The sequence below is a fragment of the Trichoderma aggressivum genome (assembly GCF_033847375.1).
Source record: "Trichoderma aggressivum f. europaeum strain CBS 100526 chromosome Unknown scaffold_047, whole genome shotgun sequence".
Lineage (NCBI taxonomy): Eukaryota > Fungi > Ascomycota > Sordariomycetes > Hypocreales > Hypocreaceae > Trichoderma > Trichoderma aggressivum.
The window spans coordinates 142,848-158,076 of NW_026946413.1; the positions used below are offsets into that span (position 1 = coordinate 142,848).

A 15,229-nucleotide genomic window follows, 5' to 3' on the forward strand; every position below is an offset into this window, starting at 1 on the left:
CTGACGATTTCGATTGGTGGCGGCCGCATCTCCTTACGCCTTGCTGATTAATTGCGCTGCTGTGAGAGGCTCGTTTCAGCCCCAGCTCATGCACGATCTAGACGCATTACCGTCGAACGCGGGAATCACGAGCCCCGGAAGCTTCATCGGCGAATCATCGACATGCCAATTCGTCGATAACTTGTCTCACACTCTCGCTCTGCTTCTACACGTCGCGTGGCTCAGTCTTGGCTAAATGGCGCGCGGGCAGTGCAATTTGAGTGACCAACGAACGTGAGGCTATTTCGCATATTGGGGCCGACGTGATGCAAACATTTTTCTCGTAGGTAGATTGCGATCTTGATGTCTCTGAGCATTTCATGGCCGTGATTGTGGAAATCAGCACTTGGTTGGCGAAGAGAAAGGGCTATTCCGGCCAGGGTTTTCTGACAGACTTGTCTTGAGAGACATTTTGAAAAACATACACGCACACGGCTACACACACACACGAGACGGTGCACGATGGAGGCACCCGCTGACTTATCTGTGCTTAACCCACACCCGACACTATTACCCGGCCCGGATCTCCTCCATCGTCTTATCAGACAGCCGGACGACTCAATAGCCTTGGACTACCTCGGCGGGAATAAGCGCGTATCGCTGTCCTATCGCCAGCTCCATGATGCTGCAGATGCCCTAGCGGCCAGGATATGTCGTGCATTTGGTGAATCCAGAGATGAGTTTGTGGTTCCGGTTCTGGTTCACCAGTCGCCACACTTATACATAGCCTTGTTAGCTATTCTAAAGGCTGGAGGTGCATTCTGCCCGCTCAATGTGGATGCGCCTCCGGACCGAGTCAACTTTATATTGAACGATGTTTCTGCGGTCGTGGTCGTGGCATCCGCGGAGCTGGCCTCCCGTATACCTCCCCAGAGCACCATAAAGGTGCTTATAGTTGAAGACGAAGAGGAGCCATGCCTAGATATAGACTCTGTCGACTGTCGTGCTCCCAGCACGAGGGACTTGGCGTATGTCATGTATACATCTGGATCAACCGGGGTTCCAAAAGGCGTTGGCATCTCGCACTCTGCAGTAACACAGGCGCTGCTAGCCCATAACCAGCATGTGCCGACGTTTTCTCGTTTCCTCCAGTTTGCCGCTCCGACATTTGATGTCTCGGTGTTTGAAATCTTCTTTCCGCTGTTTCGGGGGAGCACGCTGGTCAGTGTCGATCGAAGGGAGATGTTGAACGACCTGCCGGCAGTCATTTCGGAGATGAGTGTGGATGCTTGCGAGCTGACACCAACGGTTGCGGCCAGCCTTTTGCGGAGACGAGAAAATGTCCCGACGCTGCAGTTGCTGTTGACGATTGGGGAGATGCTCAATGAGCCTGTAATACGGGAATTTGGCGGGAGCCAAGATAGGAAGAGTCTACTATGGGCCATGTATGGGCCGACGGAAGCCACCATTCACTGGTAAGTGTATTGAAGCTTGCATTTGGGGTTCGTATATCTGACAAGATTTATAGCACTGTACAAGAAGAATTCACTTCTACGTCCTCAATAAGAAATATTGGCGTACCGCTACCCACCGTATCGTGCTTTATAGTTGAGCCTGCCGAATCTGCGGACGAGAGTAGAGACGCCAAGATTCTCCCCAAAGGAGAAGTTGGAGAGCTTGCCGTTGGAGGTTACCAGCTTGCCGATGGATATCTCAACCGACAGGAGCAGACGGCTTCCTCTTTTATACCCTCACCTTATGGCTTAATTTACAGGACCGGAGACAAAGCGCGCATCAGCAGCGATGGGAACATAGAGATTTATGGACGCTTATCCGAGGGCCAGGTAAAGCTCCGCGGTCAGCGGCTTGAGCTGGGAGAAGTTCAATCTGCTGTATTAAAAACCCCTGGATGCCACTTGGCTGTTGGCGCCGTCATTGATTCCATCCTAGTTGTATTCTGCGTTGCGGATACCGGCGTCACGGAAGACTTGATCATGGACCATTGTCGGAGCTGGCTTCCACAGTTCATGATGCCTGGAGAACTAGTGTTAATGGACGAGTTCCCTCGGCTGCCGAGCGGCAAAGTCGACACCAAGAGGCTGAAAGCGGAGTTTATCGAGCAAAAGGTTGGCAAGGGCCAGGGTAATTCCTCAGCTGGCCTGTCTGACATTGAAAAGACTATGCTGCGAGTCATATCGGATACCCTGGGAGCTGAAGCAAGTTATGATATGACTCTGGCTTCCGCAGGGATTGATTCTCTCGTTGCTATCAAGTTGGCATCATCGCTTCGTTCGTCAGGGTTCGGCGTGAGTGTTGCGGAGCTGTTGAGCATGCAGACAATAGCACAACTTTGCTCTACAGTACAGCCTCTTTCATCTCCTTCACAGAATGAGACACAATTGGTTGATATTCATCTCATGGACAAGCTGAGTTTAATTGCGGAAAGCAATATTGCTTTACAAAAGGACTTGGAGCTTGTTGAAGACGTGCTGGTGTGCAGTCCACTTCAAGTGGCGATGTTGTCGGAGACGGCACAGCGTCTGGAAGCTTACTGGAACGAGATAGAGCTCGAGGCCACTCCTGGAATTACTGCGACGGCAATACATGACGCCTTTCATCTGCTTGCGCGGCAGAGGGATATCTTGCGAGCAGGGTTCGTTAGCTTGGATGGTGGCTTTGTATCGCCAATATTTAAATCACTACAATTCGACCAGATACAAATTGTCGAAGAATTTCATCAGCCAGAGCTATCTGGAGACGAAGCATTACTTCGTCCGCTTCGAGTACAGATTCAACAGGCCAGATCTGATGCAGGCCCGCGCATCCTGATTAACATCCACCATGCTATTTATGATGGCTGGTCTATGGATATCATACTCTCGGATCTGACTGATATAATCCGCGAAAGGCCATTGTCTCATCGACCGCAGTTTTCAAACCTCCTCGCTTATACGAGCAACATTCCAAGAGACGAATTGGACAATGCAAGGTCATTTTGGGCTGAATATCTCGTTGATTGGAATAAGCCAAGTCGTCCGAAGCTGAGTGCTAGGCCAGTTGAGTCTGATGAGACACTGTCTCTCAAGTCACAGCTTGATATCTCCTCACAGGCAGCTCAAGATGCTATTACGAATACAAGATATGGCGCCCAAGTCTACTTTCAAGCAGCTCTGGCACTCATTTGGGGTAGTATCGCCGGTACATCGGATGTTTTGCTGGGGTCGGTAACGTCTGGCCGAACCATTCCGGTAGAAGATATCGAAGGGATTGTTGGGCCAAGTATCGCTTCACTTCCTCTCCGAGTGGATATTAACGACTCTGCTGCGATTTCTGATGTCTTACGGAGCATCAACGAGGGTAATCGAAAAATCATGGAGCATTGCCTATTGCCGCTGTCAGAAATTAGGAAGCTGTCAAGATTGCAGGCGACTGAAGGGCTTTACGACGTGCTATTCGTTTACCAGGAATCTCTATATACAAAGAGTCGAAAGGAGGCGGCTATGAGAGAAATTCGACACTTGGACCGCTTGGAAACAAAACTGCTGTTGGAGGTGGAGCCGAATGATGCTGGGTTTTCCATACAAGCTACGTATCATACTGATTGGTTTCCGTCAGCCGTGGTAGAAATACTGGTTGAGCAAGTCAAGGCGGTTTTCCAATACATCATTCAGCAACCTGATGAATCAATTCGGACGGTAAGAGAGGCCATTACCATTGAGGCATCTGTTGCGAATACCGACCCTGAGAAACTACAAGACGAGGTTGACCTTGCTACTTTGTTCGAGGCCGTGGCTGCGAAAACTCCTGAAGCGGATGCCATCTGTTTTAGCAAATCACTCTCAGAAGTTCCTATGACTGCGGATACCATGTCATACGAATCTCTAAATCAACTCTCCAACCAGATTGCTCGCTTCCTGTTGGGTCGAGGAGCCGAGCCAGGCCAAGTCATCGCCATCGTTATGCAAAAGTCACCCCTTCTCTACGCCTCGATCCTTGGAATCGTCAAGGCAAGATGTGCATACCTGCCTCTTCTCCCGTCTACACCAATTGAGAGAGTGAAAGACATCTTTGGATCAGGAAACATTAGGCGTTGCGTGGTAGACAGTGGCTCCATACACACACTTCGGGATATATCTGATGTTCAATTCATGGACGTTGAATCAGCTCCGTTGGATGACATTGCAAACAACAACTTGGACTTGACAGTGGATATGTCGAGGCTGGCTTATGTGATTTACACCTCGGGGACAACAGGAGTGCCAAAAGGTGTGGCCGTGAGTCAGAAAAACATTGTCAACAATGTTACATATCTCGCATCCGTATACCCTAGCGCTCAACGAAAGGCCGGCCGACTATTACAAGCTTGCTCACAGGCATTTGATGTATCCGTCTTTGAGATTTTCTTCACTTGGCACGCTGGCATGTGTCTCTGCGCTGCTGTCAACGACGACTTGTTTGAAGATCTGGAGCATTCAATTCGCCAGTTTCAGATTACACACCTCAGTTTGACGCCCACGGTGGTGTCTCTAATTGACCCCAAAAATGTGCCCGACGTTGAATTTCTAGTTACAGCGGGAGAGCCCATGACTCTGTCTGTTCTCGATTCTTGGGGAGACTTGCTGTGGCAGGGATATGGGCCGTCGGAGACGACAAATATTTGCAGCGTCAAGCGAATGAAGCCGGGCGAGTATATCGAGCATCTTGGCTGGTGCTTCCCCAACACATCTATCTTTGTGCTTTATCCAGACGGCCTTTGCACTGTTCCAATCGGCTGGATAGGCGAGTTTTGCTTTGGTGGAGAGCAGGTCGCTGATGGCTATCTGAATATGCCGGAGCTGACGGCAGAAAAGTTTATCAATCACCCAGACTATGGTCTCATTTACCGTTCTGGTGATATGGGAAGGATGCTTCCGGATAAATCGCTTCTTATACTGGGCCGTATTGATGATCAGCTTAAACTCAAAGGCCAACGAATTGAAGCTGGGGAAGTCAATAGCGTGATAACTTCAAATCCCTCGATCCACGCTGCGGTAACTACGTTGGTTAGACGAGAAAATGGTGCGGCAGATCAACTTGCTTCATTCTATACGTTTTCCCAAGGACCCGACGAAGTGTTCAAGACGTTGGATGCTGATACCGAATCTCATCGTTCTTTATACGCTACTTTGGTGTCGAGATTACCGTCGTATATGGTGCCTTCATATCTGATACCAGTCTCTCGAATACCGCTTACATCCAGCGGCAAGGTTGATCGGCGAAAACTACAGTCTTGTTTCGAGGCTCTTTCTCAAGAGTATCTTGAAAGTGTGTCTAGCACTGTAAATATGCAGGATGATGCAGACTGGAGCGAATCGGAAACAAAGATAGCAGATGTTATTTCACAGTCCTTGGGCGTGCCCCGATCTGACATTGGTCGCTGGACGCCATTTGCAACAATCGGCTTGGACTCGATATCGGCAATTGGTGTGTCTCGCAGCCTCAATGCTCGACTAGAGCGTCGGGTTCCTATTTCGGCAATCTTGCAGCACTCATCTGTCACACAGTTTGCGCGCTTTGTTCAAGATCACTCGGAAAGACATGGCCCTACAAAGGACGTAGTCTTCTTTTCCGATTCCTTCACTGAGCAAGTCCGCAAATCTTTTGCGCAGGAGTCATACTCGATTGGTCAAATATTACCGTGCTCTCCCCTGCAAGAAGCTATGTTATCCCAAGGCAGTTATTATAACAGAATTCTTCTGCGCCTTCATCATCCTGTTGATGAGATGAAGGGCTACTGGGAGGAGATGACGCGGCGGCATAGTATCCTCAGAACATGTTTTGTCACTACTGATGATGTCAAGTTTCCAATTGCCCAAGTTGTTCTGGACAACTGGGTTATTCAGTGGGGGGAGTTTACTGTCGCTGCCTCTCTCGATGAGGCTGTCCATCAACATTTGGCCGGCGTACCTGACCCCTTGGATACACGAGTGCCGCCTCTCTCTTTTGCCATTATACAGCGGGAAGACTCGATGTTTTTATCTTTCATATGCCATCATGCCCTCTATGATGGAGTAGCAATGGAGAATCTCTGGAGGGAAGTAGAAGCACTGGCGCATGGCGAGCAGTTACCTCCTCCCATCTCTTATACCCCCTTTCTACAAGAAGCGCTATGTCTGCCTGATGATGTTGAGAAGTTTTGGAGCAATCATTTCCGAGGCTATGATCCCTTGAATGTTTTCAAGAAGCCTTCAGGAAGCAATATCGTTCAATGCACGCATCGAGAGACTCTGGAGATATCCTATGGCGAAGTGAAAACCCGGCTGAGGTCTCTTGGAGTATCGTTACTCTCTGTATGTCAGGCAGCTTGGGCAGATACTCTTGCAGTCTGCTCAACCTCCACCGACGTCTGTTTTGGACTCGTCATGAATGGCCGCACATTGGACATTGAAGGTCTTGACAGACTGGTTGCTCCCTGCTTCAACACGATTGCAATAAGAAAAGATGTTTGTACCTCTTCTCGCAATATTGATCTTGCCAAGTCGTTTCAGCGCCTCAACTCTGATGTTCAAAGGTATCAATTCTCGCCTCTACGATTGATCCAGAAACTCGGTGCAAGAGAGGATCGCAAACTGTTTGATACGCTGCTGCTGCTCCAGAGCCCGTCGCAGGACATGGATGCCGGGGTATGGACACTTGAAGAGGAAACTGGAGAGATGGATATCCCGGTTGTCTGCGAAGTTGTTCCACACTCCGGCTCAGACTCTATCGCGATCAATATGCATTACGACAGGGGTGCTCTCGGCGAAGATGTTGCATCAACGCTTGCCGAGGTATTCAAGACCTTCTTTCAAACTATTTTGGATCATCCGTCAGCTGCTCTACCCGATAGAAGCCATCTGCAGTCTACTCATCTATCTGTATTAAGTACACTCACTGCAAAGAGGAATACTCTTGTAGCATCAGAGGAACTTGAGATGAATGACGCAGAATGGACAGAGGTGCAGAAACAGGTTCGCCAAGTTCTCTCAAGCCTCTCTGGAATCCCCATCCAGAGGATTCACCCAGAAACGAGCATTTTCAGGCTGGGGCTGGACAGTATTAACGCGGTTCAAGTGGCTGCTATGCTTCGACGAGAGGGATTCAAGGTATCTGCCTCCGATGTCATTGAATGCCAGACTTGCGTCAAATTGGCAGGTAGGATATCTGTGCTCTCCAAAGGCAGCGAGGACACGTCTGGATACAATTTTGACAAATTTTCACAAGAGATTTCGGCTCAGATTCAAGACAAGGTGCCTGATACTGCGACTATAGAGGCAGTCCTTCCGAGCACCCCCCTTCAGTGCGCAATGCTTGTATCGTTCATCCAGTCTCGAGGGCAAAACTACCTCAACCTTTTATCGTATGCAGTGGACAATACTATTTCAGAGGACGATTTGGTTCGTGCCTGGGAAGCCCTTCAAATTCACCATCCTATGCTTCGGACAGGATTTACTGCAGTCCAGCATCGACATGGCTCATTTGCAATGTTGCGATACTCTACATCAGAATCTATCAAGACAGCCAGTCATATATTCTGTCTGGAATCACAGGATAAACTGCAAGGATGGAAAGAAAAAGAAGCAGCGGCAATCCTAAGCAATCTCCATCTCCCACCCTGGAGGGTTTCTCTGACCCAGGTCGATGGCGAACTCATGATGAACGTTCTGGTACACCATGCTCTATACGATGCGCAATCTCTTGATCAGATGATGGGCGACCTATCAAGGCTTGTAGCTGGGCAAAATATGCATCACCGATCGATTGAGCCTGCATTGAATATTATCCTATCCAGAAGCCTCAATGACGATGACGCTGCGCAAGAATTTTGGAAAGAAAAGGCCGAAATGGCAGTGGTAAACACTTTTCCTATCATGACACCTCTGCGAGAAGATGAGAGATCAATGGTTTCTCATGAAATCAAAGCTTCTATGACGCTTTCATCCTTGCAAATGGCGACCACAAAACAAGGCGTCTCTATCCAGGCAGTCATCCAGGCGGCATGGACACGAATCCTTTCCTCGTACTTGGGCGAAGAGTCTGTCGTGTTTGGCGTCATTCTCTCTGGCCGTGGTATGGAAGAGACGCGGGATGCGCCGTTTCCTTGCATGAACACCATTCCCGTCATTGCGGTGAATCAGCCATCGAATACCGAGTTGACACGATATATGATGGAATACAACGCCGGCGCACATAGGCATCAGCACACTCCTCTGACCCAGATTCAAAAATGGCTGGGCCATCCTGCGACGCCTGTGTTTGATACACTCTTAGTGTACCAAAAGCTGGAGACTGAGACTGGCATCTCGAAACGTTGGAAGCTTGTAAACGACGATGCAACTGTTGATTATCCAGTGTCTCTGGAGGTTAAGCCGCATAATGACGACATCCAGATTTGCATCACATTCTTCAGTGACATCTTACCAAAAGAACAAGCAGAGCTACTCGTCAGACAATTCGATGCAATGATGACACACATTGCCACCGAGCCTGACGGTGACGAGGATGGCATCTACCGATTGAAGCCTGATCTTTTTGCGATAACACCTCCCGTCTCACCAGAGCTGCCTGCACCTGTACAGCTCCTGCATCAGTTTGTTGAGAAAAGAGCTCTGTCACATCCTAATGATGTCGCTCTCGAGTTTGTTAGCAGATTTGATGGCTCCCGTCCGGTGAAACAGGTGTGGACGTATGCTGAGTTCGACGCAATGGGCAATAGAATGGCCAACTTGCTAAGCAATGTTGCTCCCGTGGGGAGCATCGTTGCGATTCACTTTGACAAGTGCCCAGAAGCGTATATCTCGATTCTCGGAATTCTCAAAGCTGGATGTGCATTTGTTGCTCTCGATCCTGGTGCTCCTAGCGACAGAAAGGAGTTTATTCTCAAAGACTCACTGGCACCTTGCTTGTTGACAACTTCGGATGGCAAAATAGACTTTGATACAGGCCTCAGAGTTGTACGTATTGATCTTGAGTATTTGGAAAAGCTGTCTGATCAGAAACGCGACCTGGGTGCTGATTTCACCCCTGATGCGACATGCTATTGTCTGTATACATCCGGCACGACGGGAACTCCAAAGGGATGTGAAATCACGCACGACAACTGTGTGCAGGCAATGATGGCTTTCCAAGAGCTCTTCAAAGGGCACTGGGGCGATGATTCAAGATGGCTTCAGTTTGCCGCCCTTCATTTCGATGTCTCTGTCTTGGAGCAATACTGGAGTTGGTCAGCCGGCATTACGGTCGTTGCAGCTCCAAGAGATCTCATCCTGGATGACTTGATTGCATCCATCAACAACCTGGAGATTACACACATTGACCTAACGCCAAGTTTGGCTCGCCTTACTCATCCGGATGAGGTACCGGGCTTGTGTAAAGGCGTGTTCATTACCGGTGGTGAACAGCTCAAACAAGAAATCCTGGATGCCTGGGGACCAAAGGCGGTTATTTACAATGCGTATGGTCCAACGGAGGCGACGATTGGCGTGACAATGTATCAGAGAGTGCCCATCAATGGACGACCTAGCAACATTGGTAAACAATTTCTCAACGTGGGATCCTACGTTTTCCGCAAAGGAACCGAGATTCCTGTATTACGAGGTGCCGTCGGAGAACTCTGTGTTTCTGGAAGACTGGTCGGTAAAGGATACCTGAACCGCAAGGAGCTTACCGAAGAAAGATTCCCGACGCTTTCAGAGTTTGGGGAAAGAATTTATAGGACTGGCGACCTTGTTCGTATCCTCCATGATGGCTGCTTTGACTTTCTTGGACGTGCAGATGACCAGGTCAAGCTCCGTGGACAGCGCTTGGAAATTGGCGAGATCAATCACGTTATCCGCACTGGTGTCTCAGAGATTAAAGATGTTGCGACAATCGTCATCAAGCATGCATCAAGTGGGAAAGATGTTCTCGTTTCGTTCTTAGTCGGCGAGCAGCAGTCCAAAGCTGTATTGGCACCGTTGGTGGACGAGACGAATCTGAGCACAAAGGCCAAAGAAGCATGCCGAGCAAAGCTTCCAGGATACATGATTCCCACGTATTTCTTGGCCCTTGCATATATCCCACTGTCTCCCAACAACAAGGTCGAAGCGAAGGAGCTGAAGAAGCTGTTCAACGGCTTGTCGCATGAGCAGTTGATGGATCTTACCGCGCCAAAGACTGCTTCTCGATCTGTTCATGGCGAAACGGGCAACAAGGTGATGCAGATTTTGTCCGATTTTACGGGTGTCAGCCCAGATACCATTGATGGAGAGACAAACATCTTTGACCTTGGAGTGGACTCCATCAGCGCTTTACAGCTATCTACGCTCTTCAAAGATCGAGGATTTGCAGCATGCTCGCCGGCTATTCTACTGCGAAATCCCGTTATCGCAGATCTTACTGCAGCGCTCTCTGAGCAATTCCTATCATCTCACAAGGATAGCCGCGTAAAAGAGTCGCAGCAATTGATACAGGCATATCACCATCGATACCGCGCACTTGCGTGCAGCATCTTACATCTTCAAGGGGAAGATATCGAGCACATTGCGCCATGTTCAGCCCTCCAGCAGGGAATCATTTCCAAGTCCGTCACAGATGAGATTCGAGGTACCTACTTTAACTCGTTTGTTCTGAGTTTGAACGGTGATGCTTCAGAAGAGCGAGTAAAGGCTGCTTGGTTAGAGCTCATAGCTTCCGAGTCTATTTTGCGAACGGCATTCATCAATACTACGGAGGGCTACGTTCAAGTCACATTGAAGAATAAGGACTTACGCTGGATTGAACAAACGGTGCAGAACGATGAGGACACCAAGGCGTTGTTGGACAGCCAGTGGCAAGAATGGGTGCAGCAAAACAGCGAACATGTCATTGCGCCGCTTGGGGCGATTCTGATAAAGGGGACAAGCTCTAAGAAACTGGTTATCCACATTTTCCATGCGATGTACGATGGAAATAGCTTCGAGCTGATGTTGCAGCGGCTGAAATCCATCTATTCTGGACAATCTACTGCACCATCTCCGTCATATATAGAGGCGCTGTCCCATGGCCCATTATGGAGGCACGAGGACTGCCGCAGTTTTTGGGAAAACCATCTCCAGGGCTGGACGAGTTCTTCGACTCTTCGGCTTTCATCTTCGCACGATCGTGCTGCCTCAGAAACTCGTATTATCGATGGGAGTGTACTGGAAGATGCTCGAAAGAGACAAAAAGTCACTTTGCAGCCAGTCATTATGGCATTGTGGGCGTCAGTTCTTCAGAAATACTATCCTGATGGGCTAACAATGGGCCTGATTGTCTCTGGAAGATCAATGGATCTTCCTGGCGTCGAGAACACAATAGGTCCGCTGTTTAACACTGTACCCTTCTTCAACAAGACGCTGAATGGCCAAACTTGGGCGTCGCTTATCCGCAAATGCAGCGAGTTTGGCACAAGCATATTGCCATTTCAACACGTTCCACTGAAGAGCATCCAGAAGTGGTGTGCTGGCGGCCGGCAATTATTCGACAACCTCTTTGTGTTTGAGGTCGAGCGGGAGACAAAGGATGAGCCGAATCTTTGGGAAATAGCAGATGGGCCTTTGAATCCGGATTACCCATTGGCATTGGAGGCCAAAAGGTTGTTGGATGGCAATGTCCAACTTACGCTTGTTGCACAGCGATTCGTGGCGGATGAGTCAAAGCTTCAAGAAATGCTAGATGAACTTGAAGAGAGCGTCAGACTCATGGTTGCTGATGGCCCATTCCCCAAGTCTACTGAAGAGGATGGAGTACCGCCTTCTGTTGAGCAAAACGGGTTCAAGTGGGCAGATGACGAGGATGACCAAACATTCGAGTGGACTAGCCAGGCTATCAGCATCAGAGATGCAATCGCCTCGCTTTCTAGCCTAGACGATGCTGAAATTTCGACTGCAAAGACCATTCTTGAACTTGGTCTGGACAGTATTGATGTGATTCAGCTTTCTGCCAGGCTCAAGCAAAGAGGCATCTTTCTACCAGCTTCTCACATTATGCGTCAACAGACAATTGCAAAGATGGTGGCATCTATTGAGACGGAGCACTCTGGAGAACTATCCAATGGCAATACAGACTCTGCTTTCGACGAACTTGAGCAGAAGCTCTGGTCATACGTCAAAAAGGTCGGGTTGAACACGAGTGATGTAGAAGACGTGCTGCCGCCAACGCCTCTCCAAGAGTCCATGGCGGCCGGGATGATTCACTCTAACTTTGAGTGGTACTTTAACCACGATCTTCTTGAGATTTCGGCGGGGATAGATGCTGAAAAACTCCGAGAAGCCTTCCTTGCGGTTATCGAACAGTCGCCGGTTCTTCGAACGGGATTCCTTGAAGTGGATGATTTGCAGCTCGAGATGGCATACTGCCAGGTTGTGCGTAAGTACTGGAACCAGAAAATTAACAGTGTCCAAGTGCAAGATTTGGGTGAGATGGGCGCTCTTATCGAAGATGCAAAACGGATCGCGAGAGCAAGCAGCGGAGTTGATGCTCTATTCCAGCTCAAGTTCGTGACGTGCAAAGAGAAGACGTTTGTTCTTGTGTCGATTGCGCATGCTTTGTATGATGGATGGTCTCTGAGTCTGCTTTACCGAGATTTAGAAACGGCATATCATGGTCAGCTGCAGTCGAGGACATCTGCGAAACCATTTCTTCAAAGAATACTTGCCTCGGCCACTGACGAAGCCCGTCGATTCTGGGCCGGCCATCTCGACGGTGTTGCGCCATCGATTCTCCCCGAACGACCAGAGGATGGCGTGGACAAAGCCCTGCATCGCAGAGAATATTCCGCAAGCAAACACATGTCCGAAATCGCCTCCTTCTGCAAGAAACAGGGCATCAGTCTGCAAGTCTTATGCCAGGCTTGCTGGGCTCTCGTACTCGCTCACCGGATCAAGGCCTTGGATGTGACGTTTGGCGTCGTCATGTCCGGTCGCGATTTCGAAGGGGCCGAAGATTTAATGTTTGCTACCATCAACACGGTAGCACTCAGATGCATTCTACATGGAACCTCTGTGTCTTTTTTACGATACCTTGAAGCGAGCATGGCGGATATCCGGGACCATCAATCGTATCCCCTGAGAAAGATTCAAAACGCGGTGCAGTTGTCCAGCGGCGAACTGTTCAACACGCTGTTTATGCTCCAAAAGTTTCCGTACAGCTCATCTGCGAATCCCTTGTTGAAATCTGTCGATGGTGCTTCAGCCGTTGACTATCCTGTGAGCATCGAGGCGGAAGCTGTTGGTGATGATCTCGTTTGGCGAGTCGCTTGTCAGTCGCAATTCATCTCGGAGGATGGGGCTGAAGGGCTGTTGGGAGATTTGAACCGAGTTTTGGAGTTTTTGACATACTCCGAAGAGCTCGAGATACTCTCATTCCAAGAAGATGGTGTTTCGATAGGTGGATTGTCGCTCATTTCGCTGGCTGAGGATGAGCCTCTAATCAATGGTGATCATGGGCAAGGCCTAGCTATTGAACAAACAGAGGACGAACTTGACGAAGCTGCATTAACAATCCGGAAAATCCTCAGTTACGTGTCGGATATTCCAGAAGAGTCCATCCGACCCCAGAGCAATCTCTATCATCTTGGCCTGGACTCCATCAGCGCCATCAAGCTGTCTTCTCTCTTGCGCAAGGAAGGTCTCTACCTCAACCCGAGAGATTTCATCAGAGCGACGAGCATCAGCCAAATGGCGCAACTTGCGACGCCTCTGCAAACAAACGGCAATACCATCCACCCAAAAGTAACGGCGTGGACCCCTGAAGACATCGACGTTGATGAGCTTCTTTCTGATGCGCACATCTCCAAAAATGATGTCGAGGTGATTCTTCCAGCGTTGGCTATGCAAGTTTACATGATCAGTGCATGGCAGAATGCAGAGGGCAACGTCTTTTACCCTGAATTTCAGTATCTAGTCGAGGGGATTGCTAGTGTTGAAGATGTTTACTTGGCTTGGCAGTCTCTAGTTGCTCAGACACCGATTCTGCGCACTGTTTTCATTGCCACAGACTCTCCTCAGCAGCCATTCTTACAGGCCCTTCTCAAGACCAGTCACCAGTCTGATGATTCTGCCATCAAGCCAATGGCGAACCTCGATGTTGTCAGAAGAGAAGATGGCAAAATAGTAGTCAGGCTAAAGATTCACCATGCGCTCTACGACGGCGTCAGTATTCCGGTAATTATGAATCGTTTGTCGGAGCTTCTCAAAGGAAATACTCTCGCAGTTGAGCAAGGGATCGACGAATGGTCAAGATACACCATCCAACCATCTCTTGAAGATTCCCGGCAGTCTCGCAGAGCCTTTTGGACATTGTATCTGCAAGGCTGCTCCTCAGATGGCGACTCTTCTGCTTCCATCATGGCGGGCAAACACCGAGTATCGCATTTACGACGGTCCGCAGTATCGAATATCGCATACCTTCAAACGGCGGCCAAAGACAAAGGTGTCAGCCTGCAAGCGCTGTTCTTTGCAGCATATGCCAAGATTCTTGCAGCAGGAAATATTGGAGTAACAGACGATGGAAAGAAGACTGTCGTGTTTGGGATTTACCTTGCCAATCGAACAGATGAAGCTCTTCCTCTGACATTCCTAACACTCAATCTTGTTCCTTTGAGGGTTCGACTGGCACCCAACGACAGCATTCTCGAAATTGCCGACATGATACAGAATGACATTCACGTTATCGCTGCTAATGGCCGTGCCGATGTCGGTCTATGGGAGGTTGCAGCTTGGACAGGTGTCAAGGTCACGTCGTTTGTCAATTTCCTCAGCCTTCCCGATGCCATCTCCGAAACACCAAACGGCAATTCAACAAGAATTGGACTTATTCCGCTGCAAAACGAAGAGTTTGCTCAAGAGGCGGAAGAAGAAGTATCGTTTCACCCTTGTCTGTTGAAGAATCCCGTGAGAGAGACGTTCCCGGTAAGTATTTCCTCGACTTCTTACCGCTATAATAGACTGCTAACTTTGCAACTATAGGCTGCAATAGATATTGAGGCATCGATACAAGGTAAGAGTCTCGATATTGGAATATTTGGGTCTCGTCAGCGACTATCCGACCAAGGGGCGGTTCATCTGGTTGGCGAGATTGTCTCATACTTGGAGGAATTAAATGGCGAAGAGGGCGAAGAGATGGAAGCGTGGGCATCGACTTGGGTGACTGGCAACAGCAAAAAGAAATGATTCAATATGCCTAGATCGAATCGTTCTGGGATACATATATACAGAGAGAGTGCGACATTTTG

At 49.1% G+C, this 15,229-nt stretch overlaps 1 protein-coding gene across 1 annotated transcript; it reads left to right on the forward strand.

Moving 5' to 3' along the window:
* Nucleotides 1–501: 501 nt before the first annotated feature.
* Triagg1_8961 (uncharacterized protein) lies at nucleotides 502–15,167 on the forward strand (the record flags this gene model as incomplete). Its single annotated transcript, XM_062903865.1, has 3 exons — nucleotides 502–1,454; nucleotides 1,508–14,906; nucleotides 14,964–15,167. 3 exons carry the CDS (start codon nucleotides 502–504, stop codon nucleotides 15,165–15,167), a joined length of 14,556 nt encoding a protein of 4,851 aa, XP_062752083.1.
* Between the last annotated feature and the right edge of the window lie 62 nt (nucleotides 15,168–15,229).